The 16,345-nt window shown below is 39.1% G+C and overlaps 1 protein-coding gene across 2 annotated transcripts in view; it reads left to right on the plus strand.

The window, feature by feature from the left end:
- LOC126334673 (dynein regulatory complex subunit 6-like) overlaps nucleotides 1–16,345 on the plus strand; it is a 48,522-nt gene that overhangs the window by 14,478 nt on the left and 17,699 nt on the right. For both annotated transcript variants that reach the window (XM_049997140.1, XM_049997138.1), the window contains 2 exons: nucleotides 10,355–11,164; nucleotides 11,484–11,644. In XM_049997140.1, coding sequence (XP_049853097.1) covers nucleotides 10,361–11,164; nucleotides 11,484–11,644 — 965 coding nt within the window. In that variant the 5' untranslated portion in view covers nucleotides 10,355–10,360. The remainder of the gene's footprint in view (nucleotides 1–10,354; nucleotides 11,165–11,483; nucleotides 11,645–16,345) is intronic.

A 16,345-nucleotide genomic window follows, 5' to 3' on the forward strand; every position in this document is an offset into this window, starting at 1 on the left:
CATACTCTCAATAATTGAAGCTACTCTTTCTCTGTGCTGGTATAAACTGAGAGGTAACCCAAATCATAGTAACTAATAAAATTCTAACAAGCACCATATTTTTTAAGTGGGAGAAGAGTATTCTGGCGAACAAAGGTTTAAGTGCAGTACTACAGTGAGTTGAGAGGAAATGTTAGATATCAAGTTCCTGTCTTCTAGGTTCAGTGAAACTGGTCTTAGGCGGGAGGCTTCCAGCTGCTCATGTAGTACAGCAGACGCTTGGGTCTTTTTTGTCATGTGGAGCACGCTCAGCGATTGAGTATTGGACATTGCCAAGTTAAACAGTTGTTTTATGTCCACTCATATGTTCTGCCAAATTACCACCACAAAACTGAGAGGTGACACAAATTTACTCATATTTCTCTCTCCTTAGCATCACAACAGGTGGGTCTCCCTCATCCTGGGGTCTGAGTGATTTGCTCTTCCTTTTTAACCTTCCACCAAACTGCACCCCATCTCCAACCGCAACTGCCAAGCATTGACCTGTTGTCTCCAAAAAGTAGGATAGTGTTGTGCAATTTGATATCTGTGTATTGACAGTAGTGGCAATACTGTTTGTGACAACTGCAACCAAGGCAGCGTGTGATTACAATTAAATTTATTTCACAGGTTAGGAACATTACAATATAGAATTACAAAACTGTACATGTACTGTGACCATGAGAGAATTCTTAGTTTGGTGTAAAGGTGCCACATGCTGCAATCAGAGCTTGCAGAAGTTGGGGCTTGGAATCAAAGAGAGACTGGATATCATGCTGGGGAATACAGTGCTGTGCAGTTTGCAGGGATGTCCACAAAACATCAGAAATGAACCAGACATGTTGAGTGGTTGACATGTCGGAGAATGTGCAGGTCAAAGAGGCAGTGGCCCCCCCTCGTTCATTGAAGAAGGCTGACACGCTTCTCCTACATGTGGCTGGCCATTGTCAAGGTGAAATATGGCCATTGGAGCTGTCTGCAGGAGGGGCAATTCCTCAAGCTCTAAAACTTCCCTGATGTAACATTTGGTGGTAGGATTGTCCTCCATATGTACAACGCGAGAATTAGTTAGTTAGTTACTTTCATGTTCCATGGATCATTTTGCATGATAAATCATCAGGATGTGGAATGAGTCATTTTACATTCATATTGCCAATTTTTATAGTCAGTGATGCCCCAAACCATCACAGTTGGCATTTGTCGGTTATGCTGTTCAACAATGAAGCCAGCTTGAACATTACTATAATATTTCTTGAAACAAATCTCTCTGACAGGGTGAAATGACTGTAAGGCTATCTGTCACTAATGTTTGTAATCCACTGAGAACTAACATACACTTTCTTTTTTTATTTTAATGCCGGAAACTGCAGTATATGTTTTTCTTTCAGTCACCATTATTGTCAATAACTTGTTTCAGTTTTGATATGTGTGGGTGAGATGCAAACCATATGGACTTTAAGGTGCAGATTAATAAATGAATGTTTAGTGCATGACAGACAGTAGTTGAGATATGTACATAAGAAAATCAGTAAGCTAGATCCTGTAGTCATATTGTCATGGTCTACATCTACATCCTACTCCACAAGCCAGCTAATGATGTGTGGTGGGGGGTGCTTTCTTACCACTAACTGAGCCCTCCAACCGTGTTACACTTGTGGGAAGAATGATCTTTGGTAAATCTCTGTAGAATTCCTCAAATTTTCTGCTCATGATCATTACGTGAGATGTATGTAGGGGGGAAGTAATATGTTGTCTGATTCTTCCCAGGAAGTGTTCTCTCAGAATTTCAATAGTAAATCTGCCCGTGATGCACAACACCTCTCTTCTAAAGTCTGCCAATGGAGTTTATTGAGCCTCTCTGTAATAAGCTCATGCTGATCCCAGATAGATGAACAATACTCAAGAATGGATCGAAAAAGTGCCTTATAAGCCACTTCCTTCATGGATGAGTTACATTACCTTAATATTGTTTCAATGGATCGGAGTCTAGCACCTGGTTTTTCGACTATTTGTTTTAAATAGTCAGTCCACTTAAGGTTGATCCGGATAGCTACTCCTAAATATTTTATGGCAGATAGTTTCCAGCACCTCCCCCCATGAACTATGGACCTTGCCGTTGGTGGGGAGGCTTGCGTGCCTCAGTGATACAGATTGCCGTACCGTAGGTGCAACCACAATGGAGGGGTATCTGTTGAGAGGCCAGACAAACGTGTCTTTTCTGAAGAGGGGCAGCAGCCTTTTCAGTAGTTGCAGGGGCAACAGTCTGGATGATTGACTGATCTGGCCTTGCAACATTAACCAAAATGGCCTTGCTGTGCTGGTACTGCGAACGGCTGAAAGCAAGGGGAAACTACAGCCGTAATTTTTCCCGAGGACATGCAGCTTTACTGTATGATTAAATGATGATGGTGTCCTCTTGGGTAAAATATTACGGAGGTAAAATAGTTCCCCTTTCGGATCTCCGGGCGGGGACTACTCAAGAGGAGAAAGAAAACTGGCGTTCTATGGATCAGAGCGTGGAACGTCAGATCCCTTAATCGGGCAGGTAGGTTAGAAAATTTAAAAAGGGAAATGGATAGGTTAAAGTTAGATATAGTGGGAATTAGTGAAGTTCGGTGGCAGGAGGAACAAGACTTCTGGTCAGGTGACTACAGGGTTATAAACACAAAATCAAATAGGGGTAATGCAGGAGTAGGTTTAATAATGAATAGGAAAATAGGAATGCAGGTAAGCTACTACAAACAGCATAGTGAACGCATTATTGTGGCCAAGATAGATACGAAGCCCACACCTACTACACTAGTACAAGTTTATATGCCAACTAGCTCTGCAGATGACGTAGAAATTGAAGAAATGTACGATGAAATAAAAGAAATTATTCAGATAGTGAAGGGAGACGAAAATTTAATAGTAATGGGTGACTGGAATTCGAGTGTAGGAAATGGGAGAGAAGGAAACATAGTAGGTGAATATGGACTGGGGCTAAGAAATGAAAGAGGAAGCCGCCTAGTAGAATTTTGCACAGAGCACAACTTAATCATAGCTAACACTTGGTTTAAGAATCATGAAAGAAGGTTGTATGCATGGAAGAACCCTGGAGATACTAAAAGGTATCAGATAGATTATATAATGGTAAGACAGAGATTTAGGAACCAGGTTTTAAGTTGTAAGACATTTCCAGGGGCAGATGTGGACTCTGACCACAATCTATTGGTTATGACCTGTAGATTAAAACTGAAGAAACTGCAAAAATGTGAGAAATTAAGGAGATGGGACCTGGATAAACTGAAAGAACCAGAGGTTGTACAGAGTTTCAGGGAGAGCATAAGGGAACAATTGACAGGAATAGGGGAAAGAAATACAGTAGAAGAAGAATGGGTAGCTCTGAGGGATGAAGTAGTGAAGGCAGCAGAGGATCAAGTAGGTAAAAAGACGAGGGCTGCTAGAAATCCTTGGGTAACAGAAGAAATATTGAATTTAATTGATGAAAGGAGAAAATATAAAAATGCAGTAAATGAAGCAGGCAAAAAGGAATACAAACGTCTCGAAAATGAGATCGACAGGAAGTGCAAAATGGCTAAGCAGGGATGGCTAGAGGACAAATGTAAGGATGTAGAAGCTTATCTCACTAGGGATATGATAGATACTGCCTACAGGAAAATTAAAGAGACCTTTGGACATAAGAGAACCACTTGTATGAACATCAAGAGCTCAGATGGAGACCCAATTCTAAGCAAAGAAGGGAAAGCAGAAAGGTGGAAGGAGTATACAGAGGTTCTCTACAAGGGCGATGTACGTGAGGACAATATTATGGAAATGGAAGAGGATGTAGATGAAGACAAAATGGGAGATACGATACTGCGTGAAGAGTTTGACAGAGCACTGAAATACCTGAGTCGAAACAAGGCCCCCGGAGTAGACAACATTCCATTAGAACTACTGACGGCCTTGGGAGAGCCAGCCATGACAAAATTCTACCAGCTGGTGAGCAAGATGTATGAGACAGACGAAATACCGTCAGACTTCAAGAAGAATATAATAATTCCAATTCCAAAGAAAGCAGGTGCTGACAGATGTGAAAATTATCGAACTATTAGTTTAATAAGTCACAGCTGCAAAATACTAACGCAAATTCTTTACAGACAAATGGAAAAACTGGTAGATGTGGACCTCTGGGAGGATCAGTTTGGATTCCGTAGAAATGTTGGAACACGTGAGGCAATACTGACCTTACGACTTATCTTAGAAGAAAGATTAAGAAAAGGCAAACCTACGTTTCTAGTATTTGTAGACTTAGAGAAAGCTTTTGACAATGTTGACTGGAATACTCTCTTTCAAATTCTAAAGGTGGCAGGGGTAAAATACAGGGAGCGAAAGGCTATTTATAATTTGTACAGAAACCAGATGGCAGTTATAAGAGTCGAGGGGCATGAAAGGGAAGCAGTGGTTGGGAAAGGAGTGAGAGAGGGTTGTAGCCTCTCCCCGATGTTATTCAATCTGTATATTGAGCAAGCAGTAAAGGAAACAAAAGAAAAATTTGGAGTAGGTATTAAAATTCATGGAGAAGAAGTAAAAACTTTGAGGTTCGCGGATGACATTGTAATTCTGTCAGAGACGGCAAAGGACTTGGAAGAGCAGTTGAACGGAATGGACAGTGTCTTGAAAGGAGGATATAAGATGAACATTAACAAAAGCAAAACGAGGATAATGGAATGTAGTCAAATTAAATCGGATGATGCTGAGGGAATTAGATTAGGAAATGAGACACTTAAAGTAGTAAAGGAATTTTGCTATTTGGGGAGAAAAATAACTGATGATGGTCGAAGTAGAGAGGATATAAAATGTAGACTGGCAATGGCGAGGAAAGCATTTCTGAAGAAGAGAAATTTGTTAACATCGAGTATAGATTTATTTATCAGGAAGTCGTTTCTGAAAGTATTTGTTTGGAGTGTAGCCATGTATGGAAGTGAAATGTGGACGATAACTAGTTTGGACAAGAAGAGAATAGAAGCTTTCGAATTGTGGTGCTACAGAAGAATACTAAAGATAAGGTGGGTAGATTACATAACTAATGAGGAGGTATTGAATAGGATTGGGGAGAAGAGAAGTTTGTGGCACAACTTGACTAGAAGAAGGGATCGGTTGGTAGGACATGTTTTGAGGCATCAAGGGATCACAAATTTAGCATTGGAGGGCAGCGTGGAGGGTAAAAATCGTAGAGAGAGCCCGAGAGATGAGTACACTAAGCATATTCAGAAGGATGTAGGTTGCAGTAGGTACAGGGAGATGGAGAAGCTTGCACAGGATAGAGTAGCATTGAGAGCTGCATCAAACCAGTCTCAGGACTGAAGACAACAACAACAACAGTTTCCAGCAGTGTGTCATCAATAGTGCAGCTATACAGAAGTGGATTTCTTTTCCTATGTCTGTGCAATATGTAACGTTTATTTTTGTTCAGTGTCAGCTGCGAGATCCTGCACCATTCATCAATTCTCTGGCGGTCATTCTGCAAATCGTAACTGTCTTCTGGTGTTGCTACTTGGTTATAGACAACCGCATCATCTGCGAACAGTCTTAGAGAGCATCCAATGCTTTCTACTAGATCATTTATATATATTGTGAACAGTAACATTCTATCACACTTCCTTGGGGTACACCGGAAATCTCCTTTACATCTGTCGATTTTTTTCCCCCCCTCTCTTAAGAGCAAAATATTGAGTTCTGTCTGAAAGGAAATCTTGAATCCAGTCTGCTCAAATACCCGATAAGCTCGTATTTTTTTCAGTAAATGGCACTGCACAACAGTGTCAAATATGTTCCTGAAGTCAAGGAACACAGCGTCGGCCTGAGAACCAACCATTGTCTACAGCACTGTGGACCTCGTGAAGGAACAGAGTGAGCTGAGTTTCGCAGGATCTCTGTTTGCAGAATCCATGTTGATTTTTATAAACGGGATTTTCCTTCTCTAAGAACATCATAATTCTTGAGCATAAAACATGATCTATAATTCTACAAGAGATTGATGTCAATGATATATGTCTATAATTGTGTGCATCTGTCCTATGGCCCTTCTTAGAAATGGGAATGACCTGCACTTTCTTCCTGTTACTAGGTACCCCTCAATCTACAATAAATTACTGCTAGAAGGGGTGCAAGATCTTTCGCATGATGTTTGTAGAATCTTGTAGGTACCTTACCTGGTCCTGGTACTTTTCCACTTATAAGCGATTGTAGTTGTTTTTCTATTCCACAATCGGTTATCTCAATATTTGCCATTTTGATGTTTATACAATGATTGAATGGATGGACTGTTTTATGATCTTCCACAGTGAAAAAATTTTGGAAGACTTAATTCAGTATTTTGGCCTTCTCTCTGTCATCTTCCATTTTGGTGCCAGAGTGGTCACTGAGAGAATGAATCGATGATTTGGACCCACTTACTGATTTTACATACGACCAAAACCTTAGGGTTTTTAATCAGCTCAGTTGACAAAGCTTTACTTTCAAAGTCATTGAATGCTGCTCTCATTGCTCTACTTATGCTTTTTTTCACTTTGTCCAGCTTGTGTTTGTTGGCTAGGTTTTTACTTCTCTTTGACCTGTTGTGAAGTTCTCTTTGTTTACATAGCGGTTTTCCAGCACGGCCATTATATCATGGTGGGCCTTTCAAATCCCTGGAGACCTTACTTGGAACATACTTGCTTAGGGCATATTGCACGATTCCTTTGAATTTCCTCCACATCTTCATCCTCGTTACCAAATATTTGATGCTGACTGCTCAGATTCTCTGAAATTTGTATCCTCTCACTCTTGCTAAGCAAAAATATCTTCCTACCTTTCTTAACATTCTTAATCAGACCCAGTCTCATAGAAACCATCACAGCCTTATGATCACTAATACCTTCCTTTACATTAACTGAGACGATAAGTTCAGGTCGGTTTTTTGCCAGAGGTCTAAGACGTTACCCACATGATTTGGTTCTCTAACTGTCTGCTCAATGTAATTTTTGGACAAGACATCCAGAACAATGTCACGCAAATCCCTGTCTCTGGCACCCGTTTCGATAGCATGACACTCCCCACCTATATCTGTCATGTTGAAGTCACCCCCTCTTACAGTGGTATGATCAGGAAAATTACTAATGATATTCTGCAAGTTCTTTCTGAAGTGCTCTACCACTACAGCTCCTGACTCAGACGGCATATAAAAGCATTTGATTACCATTTTTGATCAATATTTGATACTTAACTTCACTCAGATTAATTCACAATTGGGATCCATGATAGCCTCACTAGATTTTATTTGAATTCTTTACTGCAATAAATATGCCACAACCATTGGCAACTAACCTATCCTTATGATAAATATTCCAATCTGAACTTAGGATTCCATAGTCATTAACATCCGGTTTCAACCAGCTTTCTGTTTCTAATACTGTATGTGCATTATTATCTTCAGTAAGCGATAGTAATTCTGGGACCTTTCCGTGGATGCACCTGCAGTTTACTAAAATCATATTAATCTTTTCTATCACTGATCTGAGACGATGAATGTTCAGAGGACATTCTGTCTAATTTATGAGGTAAATCGTCTTTGATTCCAAGGGAGGGTTTTTATAACCTACAAAAGCCCCTTGTGCATGCCACACATACTCTGCTACCGTAGTAGCTGTTTCCTGCCTGTAGTGCATGCTTGAGCTATTAAGGGGAACCTGCAGTTCTGTAACCAATAGCGGAGGTCAAGAAATTGACTTCAGATACTTTAGCAGAGTTGCCTGAGCCGCTGGTTTAGGCCTTCCACCCTGCTCCAAACCAGAGGACAGCATTAAATCCTGGGAATGATGCTACAAATAGACAGCTTAGCCTGCACCCCATATGAAATGTAAGTTGCTTTCACCAAATCAGCCATCTGCTGAAAGAAGTCGAGGTTGCCCTTAGAAATCAGGTGGCAGGTATCATTCGTGCCTACATGTGTCACTATATGCATCCAGTGCGCTCGACAGCTGCCAGCAGGGTCTCTTCCACATCACAGACGAGACCACCTCCTCGTCTCCCTCTCTGGCAAACATACCGAGTACATGCTGGCATTCGTTCCTGCCTTGCCTGCTATTTCCCTGAGAGGCTCTATCACTCATTTAGCATTGGAGCTACCAATGACAAGCATATCCATCCTCAGCACATGTCCGGACTAGGCAGGAAAATCGACTGATGGCCCAACAGGAGAGGCAACTCATGCTGGCTCAGAGTTATTATCAGCAGTTGATAGCACCTCGTATCTATTTCTAGGCGTAGGGAGCCAACCATGTGTAAGTGGCTTTAATTTTTTTCTGTGTGTAGATTTAATGTATTTCCACTGTTTCTCATACACTACTAAGTACAGAGTGCTTTTTTTCCCCCCAAGCATTGTTATGGGACAGAAATCTGTGTCCTTCCTTGTCACATAGTCACTGCTGGTGAATTTAGTTGCAACAGCTGCAGATATTGAACCAATTGTGCACTAATACTTCAAGAATGGAGCAGGTCTTTGATAATGGGTTGTACGGAATGTGTTTAATGCTCAGTGAACCACAGTTTTCTTTCTCTGTGTTAGAAAATTTTTTCTTCATAAGGAATGACATGAAAAACCTGTTCTTGGCTTCTATTGTCTTGGTAATGTACCTTTCCATTTCGGAGCAATTTAGACAACTTTAGCTCATTTGAAAATTACATTCAATAATCACTGAAATGTTTGTTGTTGTTGTTGTCTTCAGTTCAGAGACTGATTTGATGCAGCCCTCCATGCTACTCTATCCTGTGCAAGCTTCTTCATCTCCAAGTAACTGCTGCAACCTACATCCTTCCGAATCTGCTTAGTGTATTCATCTCTTGGTTTTCCTCCATGCTTCCCTCCAGTACTAAATTGGTGATCCCATGATCTCTCAGAACATGTCCTACCAGCCAAACCCTTCTTCTTGTCAAGTTGTCCCCCAAATTCCTCTTCTCCCCAATTTTTTTCAGTACATCCTCATTAGTTATATGATCTACTCATCTAATATTTAGCATTCTTCTGGAGCACCACATTTTGAAAGCCTCTATTCTCATCTTGTCTAAACTATTTATTGTCCATGTTTCACTTTCATACATTGCTACACTCCATACAAATATTTTCAAAAAGGACTTCCTGACACTTAAAATCTATACCTGATGTTAACAAATTTCTCTTCTTCAGAAACACTTTCCTTGCCATAGCTAGTCTACATTTTATATCCTGTCTACTTTGACCATCATCAGCTATTTTGCTTCCAAAATAGCAAAACTCATCTATTACTTAAAGTGTTTCATTTCCTAATCTAATTCCCTCTTTATCTCATCAGTCAATAACCAATTCAAACTTTTTCACCCTTAGTGACTCACCTGTTTTTCTGACATATTTATTACTCTCCTAACTTCAGTCCCTATGCTAACACATAACATGCTTGCATAAGTGGGTTGCAACTTTATTGCCCTCTTCATCTACGTATGTCAGTGATGTTCTAAATAAACTGTCATACGCAAAATTCAAGCAGCCGTGTTTTACATGTAATAGCCCATTTTCATTAGGTTGACAGTTACGTTTTGTACTGTACTATGGAGTGTTAAAAGGTTCACACAAATACTGTCACAACATGTTTGATTCAGAAGACCAGACATGGAAGTATTGTTGCCAGTCACTACTATTTCAAGGGAGTAGCTTTGGAATTAGGAGAGGGAAACACAGCAACAACTGAATGCCTAGATGATTCACTGAATAAAAAATCCCGACAGTCTCTTCTAAGGAGCTGAATTTGCTCAGTTCTCTTGTCACTCAGTATTCATTGGGCTCTATAAACAGGAGTAAGTAGTGTTACATATTCTGTACGTATATACTGACACAGGTGATAGGTTTTTCAAGGAGCTTGCAAGTAAATGACTTAGCACAACTGTGTTTGATTATAAATCCCTTCTTAGTATTATTTTTTGCTTGTTGTATCAAACTTTTATCTTCCTTATACATAATTTAGTTAATGCTATTTGTTTACTTAGTGATTAAAAAGAAGGCACAGAAATTAAACTTCTTGGATCTTACAAAAATATTAGTGTTTTTGTGTGTTCAGCATATTACACAATATCATACTTACATACAGGGAAGATGTGATATATGTAGGCTCTACCTGGACTATGATTTATGTATAATTATTGTAATTTGTGAATTGTATGTAAAAATCACTTAATCGATAGTTTCATCTCTTTATTATTATTTTTTAAAAATGTTAAATATGTAGACAGCAATATAAACAATCACGTGTAAATAATGAACACATTATTCACTGTCTTTCAGAGAACCATGTCCCAGCAACCAGAATCTAGCTTGAAGACAGCTGATGACCTGCCAGATACTGTGCTACTCAAAATCCTTTCATATCTGCCATCAGAGTACCTGGTGCATTTTGCAAGCAGAATATGCACTCGATGGCAGACACTTTGTGGAGATTACAGTGTTTGGCAAGGGAAAGAATATGTGGTGAAGGACATTGGTATAACGAGAGAGGATTCAGAAGTAGCATGTGCTCTGCAGCAGTGTCCAGGTGTGCGACATGTAAAATTCCTGCGCCCAGTGAAACCATCTGTCTTGCAAGCCGTTGGTTTTGATGGCATGCTTCAAACACTTGTCTTTCATCCTGCACAGCAGATGTCAACAGAAATGTTACATCAGTTATTTGAGCGCTGCCCTCACATTGTTGCTCTTGGTGTACCATCTGATGTTTTGAAGCGGTCTGATTGTGCGCAACTTGTGGCTAGCCTAGAACGCTTGCAGCAACTGGCTGTGAAAGCAGAGAATCGAGCTGGTTTAAACTTAGGGGTGCTAAGTGATGGTTGTCCACACATCACAGATGTTGATGCTATGGAAGTAGTGTGCAATCCGGTGTCACTTACATCTTTCTTAAAAAAGAAGGGCAGTCAGTTGCATGCACTGTCATTGTGTGGTATGACCACCAATGGGGAATCAGTCTTGCCCCTACTGGAACCATGCCACACAAACCTCAAGAAATTATGCATTACTCTGGAGAAGGCAAGGGCAAAAGGATTTTCCAGCACGCTGCCACTGCTTGGAAGGTTTGAAGCAATTGTAGAGCTTAAATTACTGGAGGTGAGTTTGCAGCTGATTACTGTTTAGGATGCATGTGTAAATACACAAAATTTTCAACAAAAATGTGTTTAAAGTTGTCGTTTAAATATTGAGGTGTGCCGGCTCATTGGTCCCCCCATTAAAATTGCTGGGTTGAGTACTAACTTTATTCCAAGTTTGCTCCTGTCGTGAAAGAAAATATTGTGACTCCTTTGTAACAAAGCAACATCATCTACAGTGTCCATTTTCTTTTAATGTCAAGACTCTCTCTATACTAGATTTAAATATAATTATGCTTAATGAGGCTGATGTCATTGATATATACATTTTATTTGTCCAGGTACCTGGAAAAGTGTCAAATGAATTGACAGAAGCATTTTCTGGGAATGGACTACGTCATTTAAAATCTGCTTGCTTCAGAGATATGCATGGATTGAGAGGGGCATCACTTGCGGCACTCCTCCGTGATCGACCAGAACTGCAACATCTGGACATTAGTGGGTTAGTATAACTTTTATATCTTTCTATAACTAAAGGATATTGTCAACTTCGAAAAACTATTTAGATATGGATATTTTTGTCTGCTTCAAGTGTGTGAGTGTGTGTGTGTGTGTGTGTGTGTGTGTGTGTGTGTGTGTGTGTGTGCGCACAAGATTTTGAATGTAATACTTCCATGGAAGTTTGCCATACGTCTTCAGTCCTACTGATTTAAAATATTTGATTTCATTAATTAGCAAAATCTTTTTTTATGAGAATTTTGTGTCAGAAACTGTGTACACTGTGTATTGTCGCAGTTAATCTGTGGTCAGTGAAACAGTGTGGATTGGGAATTTCTGTGGATAAACTTCTGACAAGATGGAAACCATTACCACCAACTAAATTGCAGATGAAAATCTGTTTTAAAATATCAGCTATACTGACGAAAACACATCAACATGAACAACATAAGGTGCTGTTAATTTAAGCGAAGAGTCCCACTGGCATTTATGTAACATTATCAAAATGTATGTAGAGGAAAAGAAGTAAAAAGAAATTGTGTTTGGCCCAAGGCAGAATCCTCCAAATTCAGGGTGAAGAAAATATGCCACATTTGATGGTTGGCATGCGATTCTTCATCCCATTTCAAGACAGAAGTGTATCTAACAAAACCTAGTCCCACTAATAGGTTTAATAGAAGTGCAGTTTAAGAAATGTGACTCAGGCAATGCTGTAACTGCATGCAGCATGGCCAAGAACAGATAGCATGAAATCTGTGCTGTCGGAGCTGTCTGATTAATTCAGAGAGACGAAGCAATGCCATGGGGAATGAATATGCAGACTCGCCTGTGTTTGACCCCTAAGTTAAAACATCAAATTGTATCCACTGTACATCTTCACGGCATTGTATCTTGTGTAGTTCTTTCTGTTGTTGTTACATTTACTTAAAAAATTAAGACATAACATGAACTTCTTACAGATGTAAACGATGACTTTGTTCTGTCCATGACATAAGTAAAGCCAGCAGAAAATAGTAGTGGATACAGTAACATCATCTGTATCCAGTGAGGTACAATAAACACAATAAGTAGGCTATACTAGATTGCACATTATGCCACACACAATTATTCCATTCTGTACATTTTACATTAACTTTTATCTTCACAGAATTAGTATGTACATGTACAAGCCATGTTTTCTTTAGAGAAGGTGTTAAACACTTTTCTATTCACTGGATCATACTTTGCTGGACCGTGTGCAACAAACTTGCATCCACCATTGTTGAAGCAGCATGCATCCGAGCCATAGGTCACGTACATCCATGGGTGGAGAACTATAAACTTGTTCCTTTAAGTGTCCCCATAAATAAAAATTTAGTGGCTTAAGATCCATGGAGGTATGTGGAGGCCAGAACATTGGACCTCCATGGCCAATCCATGTCCCTGGAAATGCTTCATTTAAATAGTTATGCACATTCATTCCAGAGTGTGGCAGTACACTATCATGCTGATACCATTGCTGTTGCCAAACACTAAGTGGAGTGTTTTCTAATGCATCAGGCAAAGTATTGCAAAGGAACATATGATAGAGGGTGCATTCAGCTTGTCTGGCAAGAGGTAAGGGCCCAAAAGCACTCCTACAATTCTAGGCCACAGACTTATGCGATATCATGCGTGAAAGCCATGTTCACAGGTGATATGTGAGTTGTTTTCCAACCAATAATGGCTGTTGTGAAGGTTAAAAATACATACAAAAGTGAAGCTAGATTCATCAGTCCATATAAAGTTATTTATAAAATGTTAATCATGTTCCACTCACAAAACTGTACTCATCAAATGTGGTCTTCTGGCCTCTGGTGTTGTGTTAAATGTGTAACGATATCATTGCAGTTCTATACTATTGCCATGTGTCAAAATGATGTCCTGTTCATAAATGATGAGAACTGGGAAAAAATTAAAAAAAAGGAACCTAAAGAAGATTCGAACCATAGCTCCATCATATCTCTGGGTTTGATGTGCCAGCAGTCTACTCAGTGAGCTACGGACAGCTGGTATAGTAGTGCGGAGTGATACATACTCCTCTGTGCATTTCGATGTGCTGTGCAATGTGACAGTGTCACCATATCCTTGTTTTGATACAAGTGTTTTCAAAATGCACCTGATTTGCTATTACTAGATAAACTTTTGTCTTGAATCTGGATGAGGAATTGCATTCCAACTTCCAAGAGCGATATTTTCTCTTCAGCCTGTAAATTTATTGTTCAAGCAGACATGGCCAAAAAGAGAGCATAACTAAAGAAAATGGAAAAATTCTCAGAATGAGTAACATACTACTCTGTTTGCTCTCTATATAACATTAATGCCAAGTTTTTACATTTTAGATACTACTCTGTTTGCTCTCTATATAACATTAATGCCAAGTTTTTACATTTTAGATTTGTGATCGTGTGGCCTGAGCAATGGCAGATTTTTGGCATGTGTCAATTAAGGCAATGGAGCTAGAGTAGAGCCCTGTGGTACCTTCCATTTCACAACACTTCTGTCTGCTTCAAATTTGTTTCCTGTTTGTTGGTACTGGAAGACAACCTTCTACTTTCTCTTTATTTTTTTCTCTCTGTCATTGCATAATGTCAAATCACTGCTATACAGACTATGTAACCACTTTACCCCAAATACCCAAATTTTTCCTTCCTGTTTGTTGGCTACAAAAGAAACCATTGGTGAGCTTTTCCACAAATTTCATTATAGGATTGTATACACAACCATAAGATATCTCATCCTGTTAATTTAGCCCTGCAAGAGCATTACACGAGAAGAATTAATTGGATTCTCTAGTGAAACTGTTTATCTTACAACAAAGTATGTCAACTGAGATAGTATACCACCCTTTTATACAGAGCCTTCTTAAAAAACTGGAAAAATACCAGTAACAAGAAAATTGACTTAGAAGTTGACATTGCTTTTCTTCCATTTATAAAGTTGATTTTATTTAAGTGCATTTTGACCTGTGTGTAAACGAGCCTTGTCTGAAGGCTACATTGCACAGAGAACTGAGAGAATGTGGTACAATTATGTTCATAAGCTGTTCAATATTTTACGGCACACATGTAAATGTTTACTTTCTATTATTTAATAATAGATTCATTTTTCCTCATATTTGTTTCCTGTAGATATATGATAACATACATGTTCTGGAACACAACTTCATAGAAGTTCTGCATGGGACTGTTTGTCCCAGTATACACAATTTTTATTTGATGCTTTACTCTGGTAAACAAACAGTTTTATTCTCCCAAATAAGATATGCAAAATGTTCTGCATACACTTTCTTCTTTAATAATTTTCTCATAATTGTCCATATAGTTTTAATATTCTTCTGAGGTCTTCTAGTTATCTTAGTGTTGTAACTTACTTTGTATGTCTGCATAACAATGGAACCAATATCTTTAAATCTTTCATTTTCTGTTTACCTTTGGATAAGAAACTGCCATGAATCCTTTTGATTTTAATATTTTTGCATCATGACCTGAAAGCCATTACCTTTTTTCTTTTTCTTTTTTTCCCAGTGTGGCTCTCAGCTAAAGAGTAATTTATGAAGATATTGCATATGATTGAACTATTGTTTGCCCGTATCCTAGTGGGAAATTATAATATCTGTGTCGTATTGTATTATTCACTTGGGTCAATTATGGCTTCTGTCTGCACTAGCCCACACTCTCCACCATCTTGCCCCAGGACCCTAATTTCACTCAACCTGCACCCATATGCTCCTCCCAGAGTCTCCCCTTTTTCTGTTGTGTCTCCACCTTCCAATATTCTCCTCTACATCACCATCATTGTGCACTTCATGAATACACTGAAACTGACCCTTGTCGCATTCCAGTCCTGCTGCCTCTCCCTTCTGCAGATGTCAGCCACCCTTCCTTCCCACTCCCCAATCCCTTTGTCCCCTCACCAATTCCAACTGACACAACCCCTCACCCCAATTGTAACATTACATATTTACTTGCATAATTCTGCCATCGGTAGCTGCACCTCCATTGAATCTGGCTGAAGAGTGGTTGTCTAAAGTAGGCTATTTTAAATGATGATATCCACACCAGGTTTACAATCCAAAACCCTTTAATTGCTCTTTGTTAATAGATAACCTACTGTTTATGGTGATATTGAGTCTAATTTACTATTATTTATGGAGAGATAATGGGTAAGCTATGTACTTCACTCAGTTGATGTCCTACAATAGTGATTGTTTGAGTGCAACTTAACATTGAAGTGACAGAAGTTTATGTGTAGCAGACATTCAGTTAACACGTTCACTAATTAACATTTTTAAATCACTGTCTGTTGAAGTCGACAGTTGTATTAAAACCAAAATGACGTGAATTTGGGAATAACACAATTCACAGTCTGATCATCTTGTCACGGTAAGCGTAAGCATTATTGAAGATGTACATGGTTCTTGAGATTGATTGCCAATTTGCGTCAGTCACTGTACAAACTCTCAGACACAAAATTTAGATAAAACTCGGCATCTTCTTATGACTCGTGATTTGTGCTAACTTGTCTGTGTACGTTATGCAATAATTTTTTTTTTTTACACAGATCTTACTAATATCATAACCTCCTGCAGAGGAGGGCCTCCAGTATCCTTTCTTTTATAAAATTACAATAATTAGCAATGCATTCAGTTAGTATTGTTTGCTGGGGTATTACAAGTTACAGTTAA

This window comes from Schistocerca gregaria, chromosome 2 (assembly GCF_023897955.1).
Source record: "Schistocerca gregaria isolate iqSchGreg1 chromosome 2, iqSchGreg1.2, whole genome shotgun sequence".
In the NCBI taxonomy this organism is placed as follows: Eukaryota; Metazoa; Arthropoda; class Insecta; order Orthoptera; family Acrididae; genus Schistocerca; species Schistocerca gregaria.